This window comes from Euprymna scolopes, chromosome 14 (genome assembly GCF_053919585.1).
Source record: "Euprymna scolopes isolate OS-2025 chromosome 14, ASM5391958v1, whole genome shotgun sequence".
In the NCBI taxonomy this organism is placed as follows: domain Eukaryota; kingdom Metazoa; phylum Mollusca; class Cephalopoda; order Sepiida; family Sepiolidae; genus Euprymna; species Euprymna scolopes.
The window spans coordinates 126,641,887-126,667,438 of NC_136495.1; the positions used below are offsets into that span (position 1 = coordinate 126,641,887).

Consider the following 25,552-nt stretch of genomic DNA (forward strand, 5'->3'; position numbering starts at 1 on the left):
TTTTATATTAAGTTGGGGTGGACTGTTATTGTTATCGTACGTATCTATACATAAGGAACAGAACACTCACAAACGCATAGACATAAAATATAAATTTAATCTATACAAATAAAACAGTAGTTTCATATTTGTCTATTTGTGTATGCGTCTCTAAATAATTTACAGATAAACTCTTAAACTTTGTGTTACATAACACTAAAATTTACAGGATATAGTAAGCATACATTAAAGATGCTTTAGTCCGAGTAAAAACTCCCTTTAAACGGAGTAATAGCGCCTACAGATATATGTAAGCGAAGTGGGATTAAAATGTTCATATCAACTTGGCAACATAGGTGATTTTTTCCTGCACAAGTCAAAATCCAATTCAAGTCATAAATTATGTAATACTTAATCTATTATAGCCGTACACCAAAATTGGATCGTAGACAGAACTGTCCGATTTGGACCAAACAAAAAAAAAGCACAATTGCATTTTAGTTTTATCAGCGCACAACAGAAGCGTCGATCTATACAGTAAACAGTAAGCCCTTGATAAAAAAAAGTTGTGCGTTTGAAATGAAGGTTTACACTAGAATTATACCAATATACGTGATTCATATTTTAAATTTTGAATTAAAATAATCATATTTTTTTTTAATCAGTAGTACAATATAATGTATCTACGTATTGGAAATACAGTCACTTCCAAGAGGCATGTAAAACTTCCTCCTGGCGTACCACAGTGTTTCCTAAACTACAGCCGACAATAATGGTCGATTTTATCGATTTCAATGACAATAATTTGAAGCATAGAACATTTATTATCGTCATTCAACCCCGGATAATGTCAGACAAATATGCTAGTAGATATAAAGCTATATAATTTATCCGGGATTAAAATTTACAACCTGACTAATAGGCGGAGTGTTTTCTACTGTAAAATGTTGGTATTTGAACTTTAGAATCCTAACCTAAGGTATCATTTTATAATATAAATATCACAACTGTTATTCAATATCTAGATTATACTCATAAAATGCAATGCAGTAGCATGCTTATATTTGTCTAAGTATAAAGTCTTTTTTTTTACACATATTCGTATATAATTATACAATAATTAATGAGAAATTACATATATCTAAGAGTTCTCTCTATACGTATATGTACAATTCTCTCTCTCTCTCTCTTTCTATCTCTCTCTCTATGTATATATCCATGTATATATATACATATATATATATTTATATATATATATATGTATACTCACACAAATATGTTTGTGTTTATATCACATAATTTTTATACACATCCATGTCACTCTTTCACTTATATTCCGCTAAATGTCATACATAAATATACCATGTGTATAATATACTATATATATATATATATATATATATATATATATATTTATATATATATTTATATATGTATATATATATGTACACACACAAACAAATATATATATATATATATTTCCAATATGCTTATATATATTCATATATATATATATGTATATATATATATGTATATATATTAATATATATATATATATATATATATATATATATATATATATATATATATATATATATATATATAGACTTAAAATACAAAATCAGAGAAAGAATTGTATACTGCATTTGAGAATATTAAATAAAATCCGTTTGCTGATATTCTATGGAGAATTTCTCTTTCAGTTTTAAGTTTCTTATTCAAGCTTGGACATAATATCTCTAGAAATATTTGTGATGAAATGACAGATTCAGTTGAAATGAAGCTTTTGTAGAAATCTACTGGGAATCTATTCATATTCTATTTGATAACATCAGTATTCCTCAGAAAAATATCTACCGCTTTGTTCTGCATTGCTTAGAATTTATGGGAAATTTTCACGCGTATGTTGAGTAGTGAAATGACACTATATGTTATTACTAGGAGGAGCCGTTTCCCAGCATTGCTCGAGGCGATATTAGAAATATTAATTATGAAAAACAGTAAAAAATATTCTTTCTTAATCTTCTCTAGCAAAAAAAGCACGTCAATTATTATTATCTTGTGCGTCATCATACACAAGTCGCAGAAAGTATTGACTACGAATACACTGTTGCAAAAATGACTTGTTTGTTTAGTATTGTTAGAGAAATAAATGTAAATACGGTATCAACAAAATTGCTGAACCTGAACATAAGATTAACAGACGTATGTATTTCCAATAGTCCTCTATTCTTGCCAGTAAAAATGTATCGTAGGTTATTTGACCAAATTATTATTTTTTATTTGAAACTACCTTTTAATTTTCAGTAATGAATAGTAGTGTCTGTATGAAGTAATACATATGTGTCGTGTGATATTAGAAATAATAGGTGTTATAAATGCGAGTATTCTAGAATAATGCATCTGACAATGTTTTTAAATAAGTGAACCAATAAGGAGCACTCATGCCTGTCAGTTATTTGGTGTTCGTTTGAATTGAAGTAAATATAAATATAAACTGATTTAGGTAAACAATTCTTCTAAGCAAATGTATTTAAACAATGATGCACTGAATGCGTTATTTGTATAAAGTTCTTGTATACACAGTATTTGATTGTTTTAGCTTCTGGAGCTAATATATGCAGAGAGGCTGTCTGTAGCGTAAGCGTAAAAACATATGCAAAACTGACAATTGATAGCGGTAAGCTAACACTAATCAGTGCCAAGTATAGTTATTGAAATTCCTGTATTGTCATGGAAAAATATGTAATTGGTTACCAAACGTTTTTTTTAGCTGAATTACAAAATCAGATGGGCATCCGTTAGATAAGAATATGAAGAATTTTAGAAACTTGAATTGGTTTGCCCCTTAACCCTGGGGGGATACACACTTCTTACTATGTTTTGTGAGTGAATGTGTTTTTAAGAAAACTTTATGTTTCATCCCAACCAGTGAAATGCAGGAAATGTTTAATAATATTTTCGATTAAAGTTCAATTTTACAGTATTTTTTTGCATATAATAGTATTAGATTGTTAGATGAAAATAGTAAGGCAGTCCGATTTATTTACAGATCTCTCTCTTTTTCTGTATATATATATATATATATATATATATATATATAGAGAGAGAGAGAGAGAGAGAGATAGAGATAAAGAGATAGAGAGATAGAGAGATAGAGAGAGAGGAGAGAGAATAAATGATAAAAAACTATATTCCAAAATTCAAGATGTTGAAAAACTAAAAATGGTATAATGGAAACATAAAAAAACGTATATGCAGCTTCTCTTCCAATTTTCGGATTTTAATCATATCAAATCACACTCCATTTCCTTTTGACGGATTGGTAGTTGCTATTTTTTCTGATAAGTTAAGAGCATATTAGATTCACTGATAGATATAATAATTAAATGTTGGAGTTTGTGCTACGGACGAGATACTGTCAAGATTCTATAAGTCAACTGAATTAAAGAAATAAATAATAAGATGATCAACATCATGAAGTTTGGAATATAGTTTTTTGTCATTTATTCTTTATATTGCTCTGTAATCAGATAGAGCTTCTTAAACAAGGATAGATGTATATTATAAGCCAATATATTCCTACATATATATATATATATAATGGCTTAAAACTAATAATGCACGTATTTAAGCGTGAAATCGTAGATGCATAAGTTTCCTATTTGATAAATTTGCTCCTTTACCAAATGAAAAAAGAGAACTGATTTGAAACAGTATAACATCCAAAGAAAGAGGTAACCTACAGGCAAGTATATATTAAGTAGGTCTCTCCAAAAATATTAGTCCATTTATGAAATATATAAATATTTCCAAGCATTATCCGAAAGAAAATTAAGCGATAGCTAGGAATTCAATGAATTTCATTGCAACTTCCAATATTTATTTTATAATGAGTACGAAATATAATGAAACTATTTTTTTTTAAATGAATCCTACTGAAATACATTATTTTGTTTAAACGAAAAACAGTTTTACTGATATTATTGTATTATGTACAACAACATGAATTTATTATAGGGATCTTTATTGTAATAAAGATCGTATATGTTGATAATTAGAAATGAGTAATTCATTCAGGACAAGTGTGAATAAGTAAATTTTAGAAATTACCCTTAGACAATAGGACTAATTAACACAAACATTTCTTTGTATATTGTATAGTATTTTCATGATTATTAAGTAATCATTTTCTGTCAAATTTGAATACGTTTTCGGTATAATCAACATATTTAATTTAGTTTTACACACTTCAGGTCGAATAAAGAATTTTTTCAGTTTGAAAGAAATATTTATTGTGAAATATTTGTTTTTATTGTTTTTCGCTTTTTCAGTGAACAACTTGGCAGTGCTATTTTCAATTATTTGGTTTAACATTAAACTCTAAAAGTGTATTTTAGTTGTATTAAAAATCAGTAATACATCAAAAGAATTATTAGAATCGCTGATTATACCCAAAAAATGAAATGAAAAATTATTATACAATACACATGTACAGCATAAGTAAAATGCATTAAGGTGTAGTAATTAATTACAGTTAAGAACTTATACAAATCCATATATTCATTATAAAGAGAAAATGAGTGTAAATTATGTTATTCTGTTTTAGTATTTTGTTTTAATTTTCGGCTCAATTTTTATGCATTGATAAACGGAGATTTTTGTTGATTTTTTTTGCAACAACTCAGTGTGTGTGGAATAAGTTTGGCCTAAACAGCCTTAAATAACTACGTTTATTGTTATAAACCACCATCGTAAGACTTAAACTAAGGACATTTATTTTAAGGAATTTCAAGAAACCTATATTTATCTTTCAATAAAACACCATTTTGTTCATGCTAGGTGTGTAACGTACATTGGAGCGGGGATTACCTAATGTGATAACACCTTTTAATGTAACGCTACACCCTATTTGTTTTTCTTTTAGAAAGCAACGTTCGTGTATTATCTTGAATACAAAAGCAAAGTTAAAACGATTTTTTTATACAACGAAATGATAACACTGTTGTAAAACATACTATTCAGCAAATATTAATAATCTAAGAACGTAGATTACATGTGAAGGTGTCAAATAATAATGCGTTATAAATACGTTGTGGCGATCATGTCTCCTTTTTTATAAGTAGTGGTTCTACACAAGTTGAAGTGAAATGAACGAGAGTTCACGGATTAGACGTAAGCTATAGTTCCAATCAAAAAAATATTGGGTGGGGGTTTTTACTTAAAAAAATGTTAGGTGTATTTTTGGTGCTTTAGAAAAAAAAACCCACCATATATTTTTGCTGGTGAGGAGATGTTGTTTTAAAAAACTATATGATAAAATTATTGTTCAAGGCTCATTGTCTATCACAATAAAAACATCGTTTCCGAAACGATCGTACACTTTATTGATTTTGTTTGTTCTTCCTTATGAAACCGATTTTTAATTTTTAATTTTGATTTTAATTATAACTTCTCAATAATCTTACTCAACACACACACATATATGTATGTATGTATATATATATATATATATATATATATATATATATATATATATATATATTGTGTGAGTATAAAAATTAAGATATAGGCTTTCGTATTAATACAGAAATAAACAAAGCTGATCGCGCTAAGTTATATAATAGTACACATTTTTTTTTCGAAAGAAAAATTTTATTATTAAGATTTGCATCGCATATTATATTAATCATGTTTTATTCAGAACTACTTATTTGTTTTTCAAAGACCAGTTAAATCACATGTTCATGTAAATTATGTAAAATTATTAGATATTAAACCAACTAAATGAATGCAGGTTAATCTGTTATTTTCTACCCTATTGCGTAATCAATTTAAAACAACCGTTGATGTTAAATCGCATATCTATGTCGAGTCAACTACATTCAATGGTTATTATATAATCAGACAATTTAAAATTTTAGATCACACCCAATCTATATATACACTTATTTTATGGATATTAATTTACATAGGTTTTGTGTACGAACCCATTTTACATTTTTTATTTCTTTACGAAAATTCTAGGTCTTTTTATAATTTGCTAAAAAGTTGTCACATGAAAATTTACTAATAATTATTTTATAGGAAACAGAGGCAGGTAAGGTCACGGGTAATGAAAACAAGCCTATCTTCTCGACAAATTGTCCTTGCAAATTATCGCGGGTTAATCCGATAGAACTTTCTGACACTTATACGTTTATTTAAAAAAAAAGATAATGCAGATAAAAATAGTTTCGCTTGAATTTTTAAAAGAAAGAAAAATGATATGCAAATTGTGTTTATCTTACCGTCAAAATCAGTTTCGCGAAGTATAGAACAGTACATTGAATCACTATTTATTGGGCATGGGGTAGGATCTGGCGGAGACTGCTCACATTCAGCGTAATAATTATCCTTTCGTGAATCACAGCGAGAACATAGGATACCCGAATGTACATCTGAAAATAAAAAGACAGAAACAATATCCTTTAAAATAAAAAACGAGTTATTGAATTAATGAAGTTATAAATAACAATTCCCAGTAAATGTCAAACTAATTTAACTAGTGTAGTTTATAGAAAGTTATTTATACCAATACATGGAATTTGACGTAAAAATATAGCCAATCACATATTTCAGGTTCTGGATTTGATAACTGGCATGAAGCCTCTGTCTTACCCTAGGTGAGTGTAAAAGTCTGAGACGACTAAACAACTGTCTGCTGATTACTATATCTCTATTCATATTAGATTAAATGCTAAGTTAATATATAGTCATACTATCTACTATTAAACTAATAATCCGATTATTATCGATGTTTTGAGCAATTATTGTAAGAGTGCAGCCTTGTAATTCGAGATATATTTAGGTTTAGTGTTGTAATAATGATTTTAAAATGTGTCATAATGTTTCTTCAAAATTTAGATATATAAAAGAATAGTCTGCAATAAGTAATGCATATCACGCAGACGTTAGGTATTTTATGCAATTAAACAAATTGAGGAAACATATTATTACAACAGCCCCTCTCTAAAATCTAAATGCTTTTAGTATAACTTTAAATACTAAAAGAGAGTTAGGTTAAAATAACCCTGACTGTAACTCCAGAAGGATTGGAAACGGCTCACGCGTAGAAAAAATATGGCGGTTACTTCAGTGTGTGTGTAGGGGGTTGCGGTAATGTAAATTCGAACTTCTTCGTTGAAATAAGGATTTCCCGTTAGTAAGTTAATGATTCCTAAAGTTTATAATTTTCTAGTCACTTCAATGCAACTCCTAGCCTTAGAGAGAGAAATATATAGAGAGAAGGACATAGAGAGACTTGGTAAATTGGATTACATACGGGGATGTCTTATCAAGAACTTGTTCACCTTGGACTTGAAGACAATCATATTGTAGTCAGTTGAAAGCAGTAAAACGGAACAGTTTCCACGGTGCTGCAGTTCAAGAAATACACTTTGTTCATGAAATCTACATTTAGATTTAGGCACAAATAAATACTTAGGGAAAATACTCACAGCGCTTTTAGCTAGACGAGTGGTTTTTTGAGAAAGTGAGGCCAGGGGGTGACCATAGATTGGAGCTCAGACGAGCACTGGCTATGAAAATAAGGCAGAGCAGAAAGAGGCTCGCAACATCTCTTCTGTAGGAAAGAGGATGCAGGGAAGAGAAAATGCCCTTCCACTAGGCTAGAACTCTCTTAAAGATTTTGTCAAAGCAGGATAAGCTGCTTCAAATGGTGCAACAGTCCTCCATCCTTGGACGCACTTAGCTTTTATAAAAGTAAAAAATTGCATCGACAGTGAAATATCTGATGGAGCGGTAGAATGATCCCACCATTTTTTTTCTGCAGCTTCGACAACGGGTTTGATGTACGTGTTCCATCTCAGATCAGGAGTAATGACCAGACCTAGAAGCTTCGCAAAAAATGGACCCCCCTCCAAGATAAGTGCCCTCCATTTCGATTTATGCCAGGCTTAGATCAGAGGATGGAACGATAGAAGCTCAATCGTAGATGCATTTAAAGTAACCAGTCATATCTTTCCCCATTGTACCACGTACCCAAAATCAGAGGAGAGAGAAACAGAAAAAACATTTGGTCGTTTACGATATTATTTTTGAAGTTTTAGTATCATTTTTCCTCTTTTTTTATTTCATAGAGAGGGGTGACATTACCTTTAAAATACCTTTAAAATATATTTCGTTGGGTTTTCATTCCTCATATATTTACTAGATCTTCAACACTAAGCAACCCTTGATCACCTTCTAAATAGATTTAATGGGACATACACACAAAAAAAGATAAGATTTTTTGTACACCCCAAACCTAACATCATTTTTCCAAACAAAAGCAAGAGAACTTGGCAATCATTCGCATAACCTGCCTCTTTGATACCAGCGTCCAAGGGAAATAACATAGAATAAAAAAAATAATATCGGAAATGGAAATTAGATAGAGTATTTTAGGATGTCAATGTGAGTCTCACAGTAATTGGGACGTTTGGGACTATAAAGAAAAGCCACCATATATTACTTCATCATATAGACGAGGAAATTTATTTTAACGATTTTTTCAAAATGTGTTCTTGCTCGGAACGGCGGACGTGTTAAGTTACCGCTTGAAAATCTATAATGAATGGAATTGCACTAATGTTTCAAAAGACACATCGAATTTTAAATATCGAAAAATTATTATTATCACTATTATTATTATTATTATTATTATTATTAATAATGATAATAATAATAATAATAATAATAATAATAATAATAATAATAATAATAATAATAATAATAATCAAGTGCTGGCCAGACAAAATGCTTCAATTGCAAATATGAAACACTACATAGAACCAAGAACACTGAAACCGCATATCTATAAGTTTTCTAACCCGACCCTATCCCCGAGACCAAATAACCAAGCAGAGCCAAGGAGGAAGGAAAGACCGATGAAATAACCAGACATCATGCTATTAAATACGAAGATAACTTGGAACTTGGGAAGGCTTGTTGCCACCTAAATCCCACCAAAGACGAATAGCTACTGCCAACAAGAATCAATTGAATGCAGCTGTTGCGATAATGCAAATTTATTTGCAAATGTTATCGAAAGAGGTGGAGAGTACTGGACACCTGGGAAGACTTGTTGTCAGTTAGCTTCCAGGGAACACTGTTTTCAGTGAAAATCTCCGAAAACCGGTACGAAAGCTCCTTGTGAACTAATAATAATAATAATAATAATAATAATAATAATAATAATAATAATAATAATAATGGACATCTGGGGGTGTCAGTTATAAATCAGACTTCAGAGAACACCACAAGATGTTTGACCCCACCACTTCTGGTGGTCAAATTTTACTAGAATAATGTTTATAATACAGTTAAATAAGAGCTGTTAATATGTGAAGAATCCCAGGCAATAGTTGGTTGCCTTTCTGACTTGAGGTATTTTGACGATGATGAACCCAAACAGAGGAAAGCTACTTTCAGTTGCCGATTGGAGGATTTTAAATAACATTATATAACAAGATTGTTTTTCGAAGGAAACAATTGATTAAGGCAGAATATTATGAACAGTGCTTTAACTAAAATCGGGAACAGTAACTGACCCCGAGCTCAACCTAGATAAACGCTCGGTCTGGGAACAAACTCAATGAAAATTTACTTCGATACGCGAGCATGCAGGAACCAATCAAAAGAGAGGTGAATGTGTCGTGGCGACACTGGATTGGGCGATTGGGATAGGGTAGCTTCACTCACTACCCATCTACCTAATTATATAAGCTTATTCAAGAGCGGTTTTAGCGAGTTGATTGCAGTTTAAGCCAGTTCCTTAAAACCTCTGAACGCGTCTAAATAACGCGGATTTCCAGACCCTGCTGTTAATATTACTCGCACGCCCCCTGCATAATATGTCCGTCACATATAGTATTTTGCATAAACAAAACAGGGAATTGTTTTGCGTGCGGCGAAAAATATTCTCACTGCATCAAAGATTACCATTTCACCCCTACATCCGCTTCGGCTGATTGTTCGTGATAACAAAGAACAAGATGATTTAAAAAAAAAAAACTATTGCATTATACATGTGGCGATTTATGCGACACATGAAAATAATGGATGACCGTTCTCCAGGTGAAATACCTATCCGTCGCAGATTATATGACACCTGCTGAACTGTAGACTGAAATTATTCCGTTTGAACTGCCTTAACAAATTATTTGTACAGTGATATTCTATGAGTACTAATCTCCGTCGATCACAGATGTTCCTACATGCAATGAATGTGGACACTGAACTGATTTAATTCCAACTACTTTTACATTTATTTTATACAGTGATATTTTATTAGAAATGTGTAGCTATATGGTTTCCGTTAATATAACTTTTTTTATAAAAAAAAAGAAAACCAACGTCTGGAGGCTTCACTTATTGCTTCTATCACGGAGTTCGCATTTCTACCCGATCGGACGGTCATTTTTCAGGAAATTTCTATCAGGAGGTGGGTGCCTTCCTGACACCGGAGAACCAGCTGTTACCTGTGGATCAACATTAACAAACACACCGTACAGTGGACCGCACCTATCTCGCTAGATAGCGAACATTTCTTATTGAAACGGAACAACCAGAAAAAAAAACTCGCCAACACTTACTCCATGAAGCGATCAATCTAAATCCTGCCGTGAGAGTTTGCCTGTGCGACTAGAAAACCGGTTGAACTTCTTTTGGGTGTTCCGTGATTGGAAATGCTGAAAACAAACTCATATACCTAGCAAACCTCCGGTTATAGTTCATAAACGGCAATTATTGGTTCTACCGTTTGTGACTATTTCTAGCCAGTAAATAGTAGTAGTAGTAGTAGTAGTAGTAGTAGTAGTAACAACAACAACAACAACGACGACGACAACAACAACAACAACAATAATAATAATAATGATAATAATATAGCGCTATCAGAAACACCGCAACATAGATATTAAGTATCAAAGTAACTGAAAAGACAGACAGGAAGTATTCAAGTAGTAAATGTTATATTTCTACTAATAATGAAGATAATAATAAATATTGTGTGATGTAATAATACTGGCACTGCTACTACTACTATTAATAATAATAATAATTATAATCGTTTAATTTTAACACAAAATACAGAGATGCTTACCTTAACTAAAATTAGAAGAAAAATAATAACGTAGAAAAAATTAAGAACAGAAACAAAAACGCAACAAAATAATAATAGAAAACGTTGCAAATATTCGAATAACTTCTGACTCATGCGCAAAAATTAAACGTGCATGACTGCTTGAGTACATTTAAAAAGTAAACCTAATCGCCCCGATTGACGCGGAAAAATGACGAAATTCGAAAACACTGCAGTAAATTATATAGATAAGAAAAAATCAAATAACTTGTCTCTGAATAACACGTAAGGTGATTACATTAAGCTTGCACAAAAAGAATATTATATGTAGACATAGCAAGATTAGAAGTAAATTCCCTGGACATTTTGTCTACGACTGCAATAGACGCGTAAAACGCTATAAACACGAACTAGATACAATAAAGGAAATTAAGAAAGGTTTGTATATTTCTTGAAGGTTGTAATACAACTATTCATCTTAAACGGATACAAATGTGCTACGGATGCTAACCAATAGTAACTGCAATAGAGGTAAAACAAAAATGGTTGCATAGGAGTGTTATTTTTAGAAGTACCAAATATGTGTGTATGTTTCGTTGTTCTTATTTAGATGACGGCTTATATATTTGTTGTCGTTGTTCATGTGTTGAGCGTTCATATGTCTTAAGATGTTACTGTTATAAGAGATGGCATGTTGGAGACATAAACCGCTATATATAAAGGGAGAGACATTTTGACAATATATAATATACAGTGTACAGGTTACTACACAATGAGAGGAGTTTTAATATATAGATAGATAGACCGATGGTTTAACATTTACGCTGACAGTTGTACATTTTTATAAACACAAAGTTCATATTGATATTTGTGAATATCTTGATAGATAGACCGAGAGATAGTGCGTTTGACATTTGCATTTTGACAGTTGTGCATATACTATAAACACGTTACATTTCTCGTTGTAATGATGAACACAGAAGACGCAGATACAAAACCACATGATGATACGTTTATTTCCTCTTCGACCGGTCGGACATGATTTTGTATTTCAGGGATTCAAAGTTGTTACATGGTTATCTCTAACCCGCCCCGCTTCAAGAGGGTGTTGAGAATCGGTCGGGACCTCTCTGCTCCTCTCATCTGACTGATCTAACTCTACCTATATTGAGAATTCGTCACGCCATCGCATGATTAAACATGTGCTCATAAAGCACATTGGATAACATGCGTCACGTTGCCAAACTTGACATGACCCCGAGTTCAGTAACCTATTTTTCAAATAACATTTTTACAAAATATGTTTTCAATTTTAATTGACGATTAAATTCCTTGTTTTAATGTTCAAAGAAACAAATTTCATTATTACATTCCTTTTCCATATACAAATATGTAAGCTAAACAATTGCAATTCGTTATTCCAATAACATTCTGTATTTATTTTAACATATGATTGGAGTTTTCAATTCCAAATCTAGCTTCGCAGGTTCGAAAGCTTGACTATACTATTTCATATTTACATTTAACTAATTCCCTATTTGTTTTTACTTACATGAAAAAGGGGCATCCCTTTTATCATGTAACAAAATATAGGGGTACGCAACGGGGATAAAAGTAAAAAGAGGAAAATTGAAAGTAAACTATCCTCTCCAAAATGATAATTCGCATCGGCTAGCATTACACCATTTGATTAAGAGGAGTAAGGGAGAATTAAAACCCCGTGAAGAGGGACCACTTACCAGGCTTAGACATACATATATAAACCTAGGCATACTTAGCAATCAGTTGAAACATACCAAGAAAATGCGTTTAGAACGATTTAAGGCAAACCATGATAAAACAATGTAAGTGTAGAACTATTCACCACAAAAACCTTGAAATTATGACTGGCTAAGGAAATGCGTATAAACATTAGTTGTATTCACAATGAAATCATAAGAGTAAGCATTGGAAACTGAACGATAAAAACGATACTATTTGCGTTCACATAATTATTTCAGTTTTCGATAATGTTCACAATTACTTCAGCAATTTTTAGTGATGAGATTAAAATACACATAAAATAACAAAATTAAAATTTAAATTATTGGACGCCATTTTGTAAATTAGTCATTATTTTTATCGTCAACAGTATGATTTTAAAATTAAATTTGTTATCGCGATGAACAAAAGAAAAAAGAAAGAAGAATATGCGACGCGCGGTCTTCCTGGTCGATCAATACTGGAATTCAGTATGGTTATCTTTTCAGCGCGAAACGATAAAATCATCACAAAATAGGTCAATAATATTTTTATTAGCGAACCCAATCAGTCAATATTTTAATAAACTAATGCAGTATAATTACTTATTTATTTATCGTAATATTTATGAACTAACGAAAACATCTCGATAGATTATGTAAACAAATGTCCTCTTATCTTTTTTTATATTTTTGTTTTCTACACGGATACAAAAAACAAACGTTCGCACAAACTCCAGAAGGCAAAGAAATGCACACACACGTGTATGTACGCATATACACATATATATTTATATATACATACATGCATATATATATGCATATATATATATATATATATATAGAGAGAGAGAGAGAGAGATAGATAGAGAGAGATGCACACAGGAACACACACGTATATATACATATATATATATATATATATATATATATATATACATATGTGTGTGTTTGTGTGTTTGTGTGTGTGTAAGCTTGTGTGTGTATTAGCTAGACTTTACAGAATTGCAAAACTAAACATTGATTGAAGAGAATAAGGTACAATTCTCCTATTTTTAACCTCATTCGTGCCAACCATAGTTTCAAAGCTACGATCATCAGACGTTATTATAATACAATAGAGATAATTTCCTCACTAAACTAAATTTCAAGGTTAGAAAGTTTTTAGGGTATATTTTTTTGCATTGACCAACAGCATGCGAGGTAAATTTTTATTTATATCACCACAAGGTTCATGGAACATATGACTCTTTACTATTTCAAATAAGGTTAGACCAATTTGGTTATCAGTCAACTCAACTGATATAATGGAATCAATTCGAGTGTAGGTAATTTTTTCGGGTATGCCACGATAATATATGCGTATAAGGCAAGCCTCTCCTTTGCTACTCAAGTGTGTACATGTCGTATCATTGTGGACTACTGATTTCTGATGTATTAATCAGATTTATCACTTTGATTATCTCAAAGCCAAACACCCTAGTCAATATATCTTGTTGATCGGTGTGTTTTTTTTTACTAGGAAAAGTTTATTTGAATTTCCTTTGGATTTAAAGTGAATGTTATAAAGAAAAATAAAACTCTGGTTTTGCATGATTCGACATGTCATTGAATCTTGAAATCCTCCATGCATTTATCGTGCACGACCTGTTAAGATACAAAATAAAATGAATATCTTACCTATAGCTCTTCCCTGCTCATCGTTATGTATATGATGTTTGAATCTTATCTTAGCATGTTTTTATGTGTTTTGATATTTAAGCATTTCTGCTTCAACTTTTGTAAACATATCAACTGCAAAATAATGGAAGAGATTTTGACTTCTGTGAAGACGATTGAAAGAGTTAGCTATTATTACAAAATCGTACTCATAAAAAAATCTATATATGAAACATGTTAATTTATATTAAAAAAATATATACTTTGTGACATATCTTTATATGATAGAGGTCACACGCAAACGCAGGCCCTGTAATTTTATTATACTATCTGTCTGTCTACAAACTGAAACATACTTATCAAAATATATATATACCTGGATAGAAATGAAAACTCCTTTTTAGAGTTTGTGAAAGATTTATATTCCCTGGAAGCCAGGTACAAACGCAGACCCTATAATTTTATTATACCTTCATTGTTAAAACTAAAACATACTAATCCAAGTATTCTTATGTGGATCCATATGAAAACTCCTTTTAACATTTTTTTTAATTTATTAGTTTCCATTGTTACTGTACTGGGCGCTCCACAATTTTATTAATCCACCCTTGTTTAAAAGAAAACATACCCATTTTGTTCCTTGATGCCAGTTCTTACAGTTTAGTTTACAATTAAACAATATAGGAGCCTTTTCGTATACAGACACAGACATATATTCAGATTTATTATATATATATATATATATATATATATATATATATATATATATATATATATGTAGGTATTTAATTATTATAGTAAAAAAATAATTATGACAGCCCCTTTAAGAAATTCGTTTCTTATCGTTGAGCACTTTCCGTTGAATTAAAAGTCGGTCAATTTAGCTCTTATGCGTAGATCATCGTATAACGATTTGATCACTGTCTGTCTGACGTAATGAACATTTAAATTAAAAATGTTAAAACTTCTACGCTATTTCACACGGTTAATAGAAGCCGAATGGATACGACCTCCGCTAATCGAGCCAGAGATGTCTCTTGTCGCGGGGTTCGAATCGTTCTACTGGTAGTAATCGTGACACCCTGCACTGAAGAATCCCGAAAGGATGAAGTACTAGTGTCTGTAGGTATTTAATTATTATCGTAAAAAAATAATTATATATATATATATATATATATATGCAAACGACTATCAATTCATGTGAAATATTTTTATCATTTTTTCTTTTACCTCCTATTCCCCTTAACTGACCCTTTTTTAACCAAGTAAGATCTGTGACTTACTTGTGGTTTCATTAAATACGTTTACAAGCAAAATACGATCCGCATTTTGCTAATTCCTGCCCTCTGATGAGAAGGAGACTATTTCATCGAAACTCCGCGTATTAAGGACTATCCACTTATCTTGTGCTTCCTTTTTAAAATTAAATATGTTTTTAACTCTTTTTCAAGATGTTTTTTAACATGTTTTATTAATCACTAGTTCATATATATATATATATATATATATATATATATATATATATATATATGCAAACGAGCCATAACATAATTTCTTACTCGGGGTGATGTATGCAATTTCAAATTTAACAACATGGACGAACTGTTCGAAAATTCACTCAACGGATGGGGAAGAATTTAATCTCAAATCTGTTGATTCTTAAACAATGTCTATATGAATGTCGCTGCCGACCCACTCATAAATACATTAATATTGTTGTAACATATCATGCTGTTTATTTATTTATGGAAAGAATATTTCATTCCGAGAGAAACCACATTACTTTGCAGACCTATATGAGGTGTATGAGTTTGCACGCTTTTTATACGATACATCGATTATTATAAGCTTTGCCTTTAAACGCGAAAAGAGAAAGAAAAAATGATAGGGCGATATTAATACAAAACGTCTCTTACAAAAGATATGTACAATGAAAGTGGTTCAAATCTGTCACTTGAGCGAAATGAAACCTTATTCTGATAATAATGACTAATTTCCATCAAACCATTTGCTTTTGAGAAAGTATATTTAGGATGGCTCCTTACAAGTACTTGTCACGACAATAAACTAAATCGGAAGAAAAATGTTTACAGCATTCAAACTTTCCGAGTTACATGACATCTAATTAAACAACATCCCGCTAAAAAAGATTTGATTTCTCAATTTGGTTTTGATAGAGATTAAGAAAGACCCCGTTTGCAGGTACTTATTTTTAGTACATGACATGTTCGACTAAGATTTGAAAAGAAAACATAAGTATTTGTTAATGCCTATGCATTATCGAGAAAGTTATTATCTATAAACGTAATTTGAAAAGTACATATTCATCGAATAAAAATATCCGGAAAAAAGCGTTTTACTATTTGTGAACATACTTTGATATTAAATAATCCCAATCCACAAAAAATACAAAGAGATTACAAAAGCGTCTTCAGATATTGCGAAGATATGAATTTCTACAAAAAAATTACTTATGAAAGTATTGCGTTTGGAATTGAATAAAAGAAACAAAAATACAAATAGACGGTATTGTAACAGGAATTAACTATTTTTAGTAACTTGAAGGTAAAATAATAAACTAATCTTTCACTAACGTTTCTGGATAAGTTTAATACAATTCCGCAGCACACGAAATGAAACGAAAATGTGCATAGTCTTTTAAACATTTATTTTAATTCATTACCTATTAGGTTTTTTTTTTCTTAAAGATGATAATATTTACTGAACTATTACCTGCAATTATATCGTGGCGATATTCCACAGGATTCATACTTGTGTAATATTTGCGTAATTATTTTTATAGTAAACACAAAACGTTATATATATATATATATATATATATATATATATATATATATATATATATATGCGTATATATATATGCGTATATATATATTTATATATGTATATGTATATGTATATATAAATATATATATATATATATATATATATATATATATATATATATATATGTATATATATATTCGTATAATCAACACGCGGATTCCATGAACAAAGCTTCTTTCTTAGAACTGCACGCCTGTGGAACTCTGTTCCGTCTGTCTGTTTCCCGCCAGACTACAACTTGGATGTCTTCAAGTCCAATGTTAACAAATTCCTAATGAACCGCCCCCTTAATTAAACACTTCACCAAATATCCACACTAACGTAATGCACTTGCAATAACCCTTATCCCTGAGTGGTTTCCGGGCCTTGATAAGTGGTGATCACTGTGTAAAAAAAAAACATCTGTTTTAAAATGCCTACCAAACTTCTGTCATTTTTTTTCTACATAAATGAAAAATCATCTATACTGCATTAGAACCCATGCCATGCGAAACTTTATATTTGGGTTTTAGCCTGGTAAAATCTATGCAAAAATGTGAAATTAAAAAAAAAATGTCTGGTAAAGATCGAACGGTGGCATTAAGTATATGTTTAGGCAACGTAATTCCTATTAGTTCACGTTTTAATTTTATGTTTCCAGCAAACATGACTTCATACCACTGGTATTAATGTCAAAGCGAAAGGAAAATCGTAAGCAAAACCTTTTTGTTTCGATTCTCGGTGGGTACAATATAATATAATAAGAAATACATCTGCATAGATCAAAATATCAAAATATCATATTTAAGCGTATTTTACGACCGGACAAAGCCGGGTTGCCGCCTAGCATATATATATATATATATATATATATATATATATATATATATATATATAATAAAATTCAAGGAAGACATAGATTGTTTCGCGTGAGTAAATTCATCTTTAACATTGAAATATTATTAGTAGAAGGATCTCTTTTAATATTGTTTACTTATTTTTAACGATGATTTATATTATGTACACAACGCTTAATCGCTGCTTGAGGACAAAGTATATAAAAGGACAGGACCAGTTTAGTAGAATACGAATCAATGTTTAATAATGTTGTATAAATCTTTATCTTATTGAATGATATTCATCAATTTTCTTCAATATATATATATTTTTTTTAGAAATTATGATTTGCATCTATATTGTTAACAATTTGTAACTTTAGATGACTAATTTGATAGCGTAATCTTCTAATCTTTCTTTTTTTACTGTAATTAAATTACTGGATAAGCTGAAATATTTCATCAACTGGTGACTGCATTGTTGCGGATTCTCGCGTATTATAACCATCTTTACAACTATAGTCGATGTGCTAAAGTAAGCCATAGTCGATTATATTTTCTATCAAACAGCCGTATTTTTTATGATTTGATAATTATTGTGGGGAAACTAACAAAATTACGCATAAATAGCTTTAGTTGAAAATACAAACAGCAAGACGTTTTCTCTACTACATTGGGTGTGATTTTTAGAGTTTATTTAGAAACGTGACTCTATTGGCAGCGCTGCAGAAAGAAAGGGACGAACGATGGGGCATGTCTATTAATAACGTGTAATAAATAATCTTATTTTTTTTAATTAATTCTTTATTACATTTTCACTCAAAAAAAACATATAGCAACATTGATGTAGGGAGTTACTACTAGGTGCATAAGCTACAGAAGTACTATGTAAGGAGTTGGGAAGCCAGATGTCAGTTCACATTACACTTGAACTTCTGCATGTCAGTACCGTTGCAACCGGAAAGGGAATTCCAAAGTATAGCGGTTCTGGGGAAGGAACTACTGGAGTAGAAGGCTCCCTTAGATCGTGGGGTCTCTACTGTGAAGGGGTGAGATTTAGTTGCTTGTCAGGTTCGGTGGTGGTATTTACGTCGATGAGGGTACAAGTGCTTGAATTCCGTCGGAGTATTCACCGTTAAAGTACTTATAGAACAGACAGAGGGATGCGATATTTCGTCAGACAGAGGCTGAAGCTTAGATGACAGTTCAAGACCTATGAGGTTGGTGGCTCTCTTTTAACCTTGTCTAGGAGCAAGAGACTAGTACTAGATGCACCAGCTCAAATATGTCAGCAATACTCCAAACATGGGAAATGGTGACCTTATAGAGATACACGATGCTTTCTAGCACGATAGACAGAACCTACATTATTCACAGCGGTCCTTGCAATGCTCGCAATGTAATTGTTCCAACTCATGTTTCATGTGAACGTTAGGCCAAGGTGTTTAAAAGATGTACTTTCAGATGAAGAGTCTTTGGCCATTGCTATTTGTGGTAGAGAAGATTTCTTGTAATTATTGAAGGAAACAAGTTCATTCTTGGTAGCATGGGATGAGGCCCTCCATTTTTGTCCCCATTAAACTACAGATCGGTCATCCTCTAATGTTTCTGCCATTTTTTTAGATATGTGTTTACCTGTCGTGTCTGTAATAGGACACGGAAACAGGATATGATTAACAGAAAGCTGCGATTTTTTTTTAAATGTAATAATTTGTAAATAATGTTAAACGAAATTATGCGTAATGGCATGCTTAAGTTTTAACCAATTTCTGTAAACCTTAGTCTTTATAATAAAGGAAAAGCAGCGATAGAAAAGTATTGATGATTTAAAAGAGACTAATTCATTTTCGTATGCGTTAATTTAGGACGTGGAAACAGGAGCTGATATAAAGAAAGCTGCGACAATTTTTTTTTTAAATGGAACAATGAGTAAATAATATAAACTCTAATAATTTATAATGACATGTGTATCTTGTAAGTAACTGTAAAACTAAGCCTGTAAAATTAAGAAAAAGGGACGATAGGAAAGTATAAATGATTTAGAACAATGCGTGGCGATTGATAGGTCGTATGGATTATGGGCGGGGGTGTTCGTTTTTTGTAAGTTTGTGTGCAATGCGGAATAATAGAACTTCATGTTCGCCGCCAATGAGAATAGAGGGAATTTTATTGATGAAAATCATTACTTTCGAATAGTGAAATTCTATGGTGTATGAAGATAGTTGATAATGGTGTCAGGTTATTATAGTTAGAATGGTTATATATTGACCCGGTCCTTATTAGGAGAGTGAAGCTAGAATGGAAAATATAGACTCCTTTGTCTATACATCTTGTCAGTTCTGAATATGTGGCTGGAAAGAAGTATGACACGGCTTAATTATAACGAATAAATGTGTCTGCAACGGTGTTAATAAGTTTAGACATAATAGCTTGATATGTGTCATCTGTTATTGCAAACCTACCCTCATTTGGCCGTGAGGGGAATTTCTGCAGTCAAAGTATTATATATAGGAGGTAAATGGTTACACATTATCAATAAATTGTTCAAATTTATTAATCCCAAACGAATTATTTTGTAATAATTACGTATCCTATGTGATTTTTATCACGATTATATGACCTTTCAATATTAGAAGATCATCCAGTTGGATGTGGTGAGCATATATTTTCTAGTATATAAAAGCGTAACGTGTATTCAACTAAAGAATAGCTTAGTTGAATGTAACCTGTAAATATATTCTTAACAGCAGATATATCTTAAAACAGTAGCTATGAACAATAATATTGAAAAAAAAATGATTTCCGTATAAGAATTTGTAAAATAAACTAATGTATAATCAGCAATTGATTCCTGTTAATTAGTGTGGTTTTGTTTTAAATTCAACTCAATCAATTACATTTTAATTAGTATTATTCTTTTACAAGATCTAAACGCGAACACAATAACAATTTGTGAAACTCGATATTTCCATTGCCTTTCACCCATGGTTTATTTCCTATTACTTGATTTTTCGAGTGCTTTTTTTCTTCTCTTAAATATTGTTAGTTTTCTTTACCGCTTCTTTATACATTACTTTTTTTTCAATTTCATGACTGTTGCGATTATTAAATAAAAAAAGTACGATTTATGCTTTTTCATTGTTTAAATTATAAAAAAAAATTGATTTTTTATAGACTTTTCATGTTTACACCTGCTCCAAACTAAAGTTAAAAACGAAATCAAAAATACTAAGAATTAAAAGAAAACTTCCTTATTTTTCTTTTCCCCGGTCTTAGTCATTGCTTATTTTAAAAAGTTGAAACTAATTCTAAAGGCGTGCGTTAATGAAACTACTTTTCATATATCATAAATGTAAAATTCGATCGGATATAAAATTGTGAACAGGGGAGAAAAAAAAATTAAAACATCTGAGGTATTATTTTCGCCAAATATTTTTGTAAAGAATCAAATTAATGTTTTTGGTCTATATTTGATTTTTCATAATTTATGTATTTACACGATGTGCATAGACTTTAATCACATTTTTATGAATGCTACAAGAGTAGGTGTTCTACATTAATACGTATTAAATCCGTAATAGATTCACTTGTATCTATATATTCATCAGAATTATCACGTTGATACATGGGTCCTCCTAAGATAACTAAAGTAAAGCAACGTTGGGGATGTAAGCGCATGATACCTCACTATTTAGAATACAAAGTGATGCGTGTAGCAACGCGTTGACATTCCAGCAGCTTTTACATACTACCTGGCTTCCAGCTGTCTCGACCACGGCTGCCGCTATGTCAGCTTGGTAGGGACGTAACAGTGAGGCTGTTTCACGGTAGACCAGCTTGACTTTTACGAAACTCCCAGCGCGTGTAATGCATCCCACTTAGTATAATCATATAATATTAATATTTTCGACGGAGGAACTTCGATTTATTTATCTCAGGGTAACTCTAGTAGGGATATTAATATTGTAAAATACTAATATCATATTCAATTTAAATTATTACAGTTGTAGTGAAGTTTTAATTAAAAAAATAGAGCAGTCTTATTCCAATTTAGGATGCGCGTTATTATTTTAAACAGAGGTTGCAATCATAGGTAATGTCCTTGTAAATGTTTTCATGTTAGGAATGTTTATGTTTTTAGTAAATGCTGACGGGGTTATTGTGAATCAGGTACTCTGAAAGAGACTTACTAATTTAGACATTCATTTTTCTTAAATATTTACTAGGATTATTACGCAAAATTAGGTGATATATACGGCATAATAAAATTGGCAATATGTAACGCCGCTTTTAGTTAGATTAGCGGAGTTAAGTTGCGTTTCGTCAGAAAATTACCAGAGGGGTTACTATTATTTAATACTAACTTCTGTATCTATTACGTATGTGACTCTGTATAGTATATCAGGAGCTTGTTGCCTCTGTCTTGCAACATCTTAAATTACCATTTATCAAAATATAGCGCCCGTTAGTATCGCTCCAACGTCCCTTAAGTAACAATAGAAAGGGTAAGTGTAGCACCTCGCAAATGATCGAGGTTATCTATTTAAAAGAAGGGAATTGATGAAAATTAAAAACGTTATAGAATTGGACTTTATCCATATAAGACAAGCAGCTAATGATTCTGTCAAAAAACAGCACTCGAACCCAATATGTCATAAGCCAGAATTAATGCGATAAGTGCGTATAACTGTCATGAAAATGTTCACGTACGTGATGGCCATGGCTTAGTCAATGAAAAACGAAAGAAAAAACAAAGCTAGGAACATGGTTGGATTATGTTGGTGTGTAACTCATGCGTTAGTCGAGGCAAGCCTTTCACAAACCTAGATATTATTCGATTACAATAAAACCACAGTATACTGTCTATCACAATAAAGAAAGTGGTTAATGAACCAGCGCATTACTAGAGGGTTATGGTCTGTAAAATCAAACATTATACGGGTACTGTTGTTTTTATGAATGCCATTTATTTACTAGTTTAAGTTTATTGCAATTGATTTTTACATTTATCGATGCAGTAGTTCCTGTTGATCAGATTTATTCATCTGCATTATTCTGTTGTATTCATTTACCAGAGACGAAAATGCGATATCCTTAGCATTTTGACCGGGCCCCTGAGGTTCAATATTAAATAGTCACCTTCTCATTATTATCATATTCTTCTCCAGAGTCCAGGTGCTTTTAATTTTGTATAATTTAGCAGATGACATTATATGTTGAAAGACAAGGTCCAGGGTCATTTTTCATTTAACTCTCATAAGTATATTTTTTATCTATCAAAAATATAAGGATTTTATGTAACATGTAAGCAATATAAATGCTGATGGGTATAAGTTCTAATGACCCATAACATTAACATGTAGCGCTTTGGAATTATGTTTATTTATATAAAAAATAGTATCCAAGTTTTTACATCTTATATTCCAAGTATGTTCCTTTGTTTCTATATAAGTAAAAGAGTAAATGTATGCTTGTATGTACGTATCTGTGGTAATATTTAAGAAATACTAATCATACACAAAGGAGTATTTATAAAGAGTAAATTATTTGTTTGGATGAATGGATAATCAGTACAGACGTCGGTAAGATAAAATGGCAACTAATCGAGTATCCATAGCTGGAATGTTTTAATTTAAAATCGAATAATTGAATTAGTTTAATTTTAAATCTTTATGTCGGCAGTTGAAACAGTAGGATAAACTGAGAGAGATCAATAAATGTTTTGGTACAATTCTAGTTGATGTCATCCATATTATATGTTTAACTTTTGAAATAACTGTATATATATATATATATATATATATATATATATATATATATATATATATATATATATAGGGAAAATGGATATGCTATTAAACGTATTCTCGTTTAAAAATAAAAAAAATCGACATGAGTTTAAAGGCAATAAAAATCACACGCAAAGTCAGCTAGGACTTGGTAGCGTAACTGTTAAAACACTCGAATATAATGCATATGGTGTGAGAATCGAATCTTAGAAATAGTCAAGCTACGTTGACGAGAGATATTACCTCATAACGTGTGTTTGTAGATTACTGGGTTATAAGTAAACTAATTAATAACTAATATTTATTTATATTCAAAAGTTTGGGCGATTTTCTAAGGAAAATATTTTCCACGATCTCCAAGGTTGGGGAGGCTATTAACCGTATCATTTTTTAAACAATCGGCATATATATATATATATATATTCAGAGACAAATTGGTTTAGCAGCAATAAATACAAAGTCTGCATAGCATTAAAATATACTGAAGCTTATTTTATGACTGGGCAAAATCGGGAAACGGATGCTTGCCTAGCAATAGCATAATAGTTTTTGGCACTAATTTCACAATATATAATTTTATTGAATAAACCTACATTAGAATGAAAGTGTAATGTTCCAAATGCCAAATCATTTGTAATCCATCATTAACATCAGCAGAAAAAATGGATGTCGCTAATGAGTATAAGACTAACCATATTCTGAGTGAATAAAAAATGCGCTTGCTACATTCTGGTTGAATAAACTCTGCTCACCAAATAAAAATTAATAAAAATGTCGTCTTGCTATTATATTCAAACGTATGTTTCAGTGAAATCAAAGGGATTTATATTGTGTTAATGCGTTAACTGTATTTCTGTATGAAATTCATCACAATAGATAAAATAAAGATTAATATGTTTTCTATTTAAAGTTATATTCTTCCTGAGAATACTCACCACAGTTGAGATGAAACTTATAAATTCATGTGCATATACTAACGTTTAATTTTTTGATTTAATTTTGTCTAGAGCAAGAAATTCAAAACTAAATTTATATGCATGAAAACTGCAATAAGACAGTGTATTCTTTTAAATATTTGTTTATTTTTTTTAATTCTGTCTCCATAAAAACCATGATGATCATTCCTTAAAATTCCTCGAATATTTGGATATTAAAAAACTACATCCAATAAAGTATTTGGTAAATGTGTGTAAAATATAGTCGCATATTTCATCTTTTAAAATTATTTGAATGTTTCAGCGTCCTAAATTATCGTATGACAATAACCAACAAATGTCTAAGTAAAATGGAGTTACTTTCCATAAACGAATCAGTAATTCTTCCGAATTGCCGACAAAATTAATTATGCCTTACTAACAATTGGATTCAATTAATTAAAAGCCCGTTGATATACGCAACATGATGTGCCGGTTTGAAAATGCTATTCGCAACAAGAGTGGGCATGACTTGCGCCAATATAAATTTCTTGAATCTTAAAATTAATCCGGTCATAATAACGTTTCCAGGTGTAGTCTTAAAGGCAGTAACAGAAATATAAGTGTTGGACAAAAACAACCACCTTAAACGACGCGGAAATAAATGTATATACTTAAGGCGAGA

General features: G+C 31.0%; 1 protein-coding gene across 1 annotated transcript in view; it reads right to left on the reverse strand.

The window, feature by feature from the left end:
- LOC145293372 (U-scoloptoxin(05)-Sm1a-like) overlaps nt 1–25,552 on the reverse strand; it is a 311,215-nt gene that overhangs the window by 45,750 nt on the left and 239,913 nt on the right. Inside the window, exon 2 of the mRNA XM_080140007.1 lies at nt 6,270–6,419. Coding sequence (XP_079996133.1) covers nt 6,270–6,419 — 150 coding nt within the window. The remainder of the gene's footprint in view (nt 1–6,269; nt 6,420–25,552) is intronic.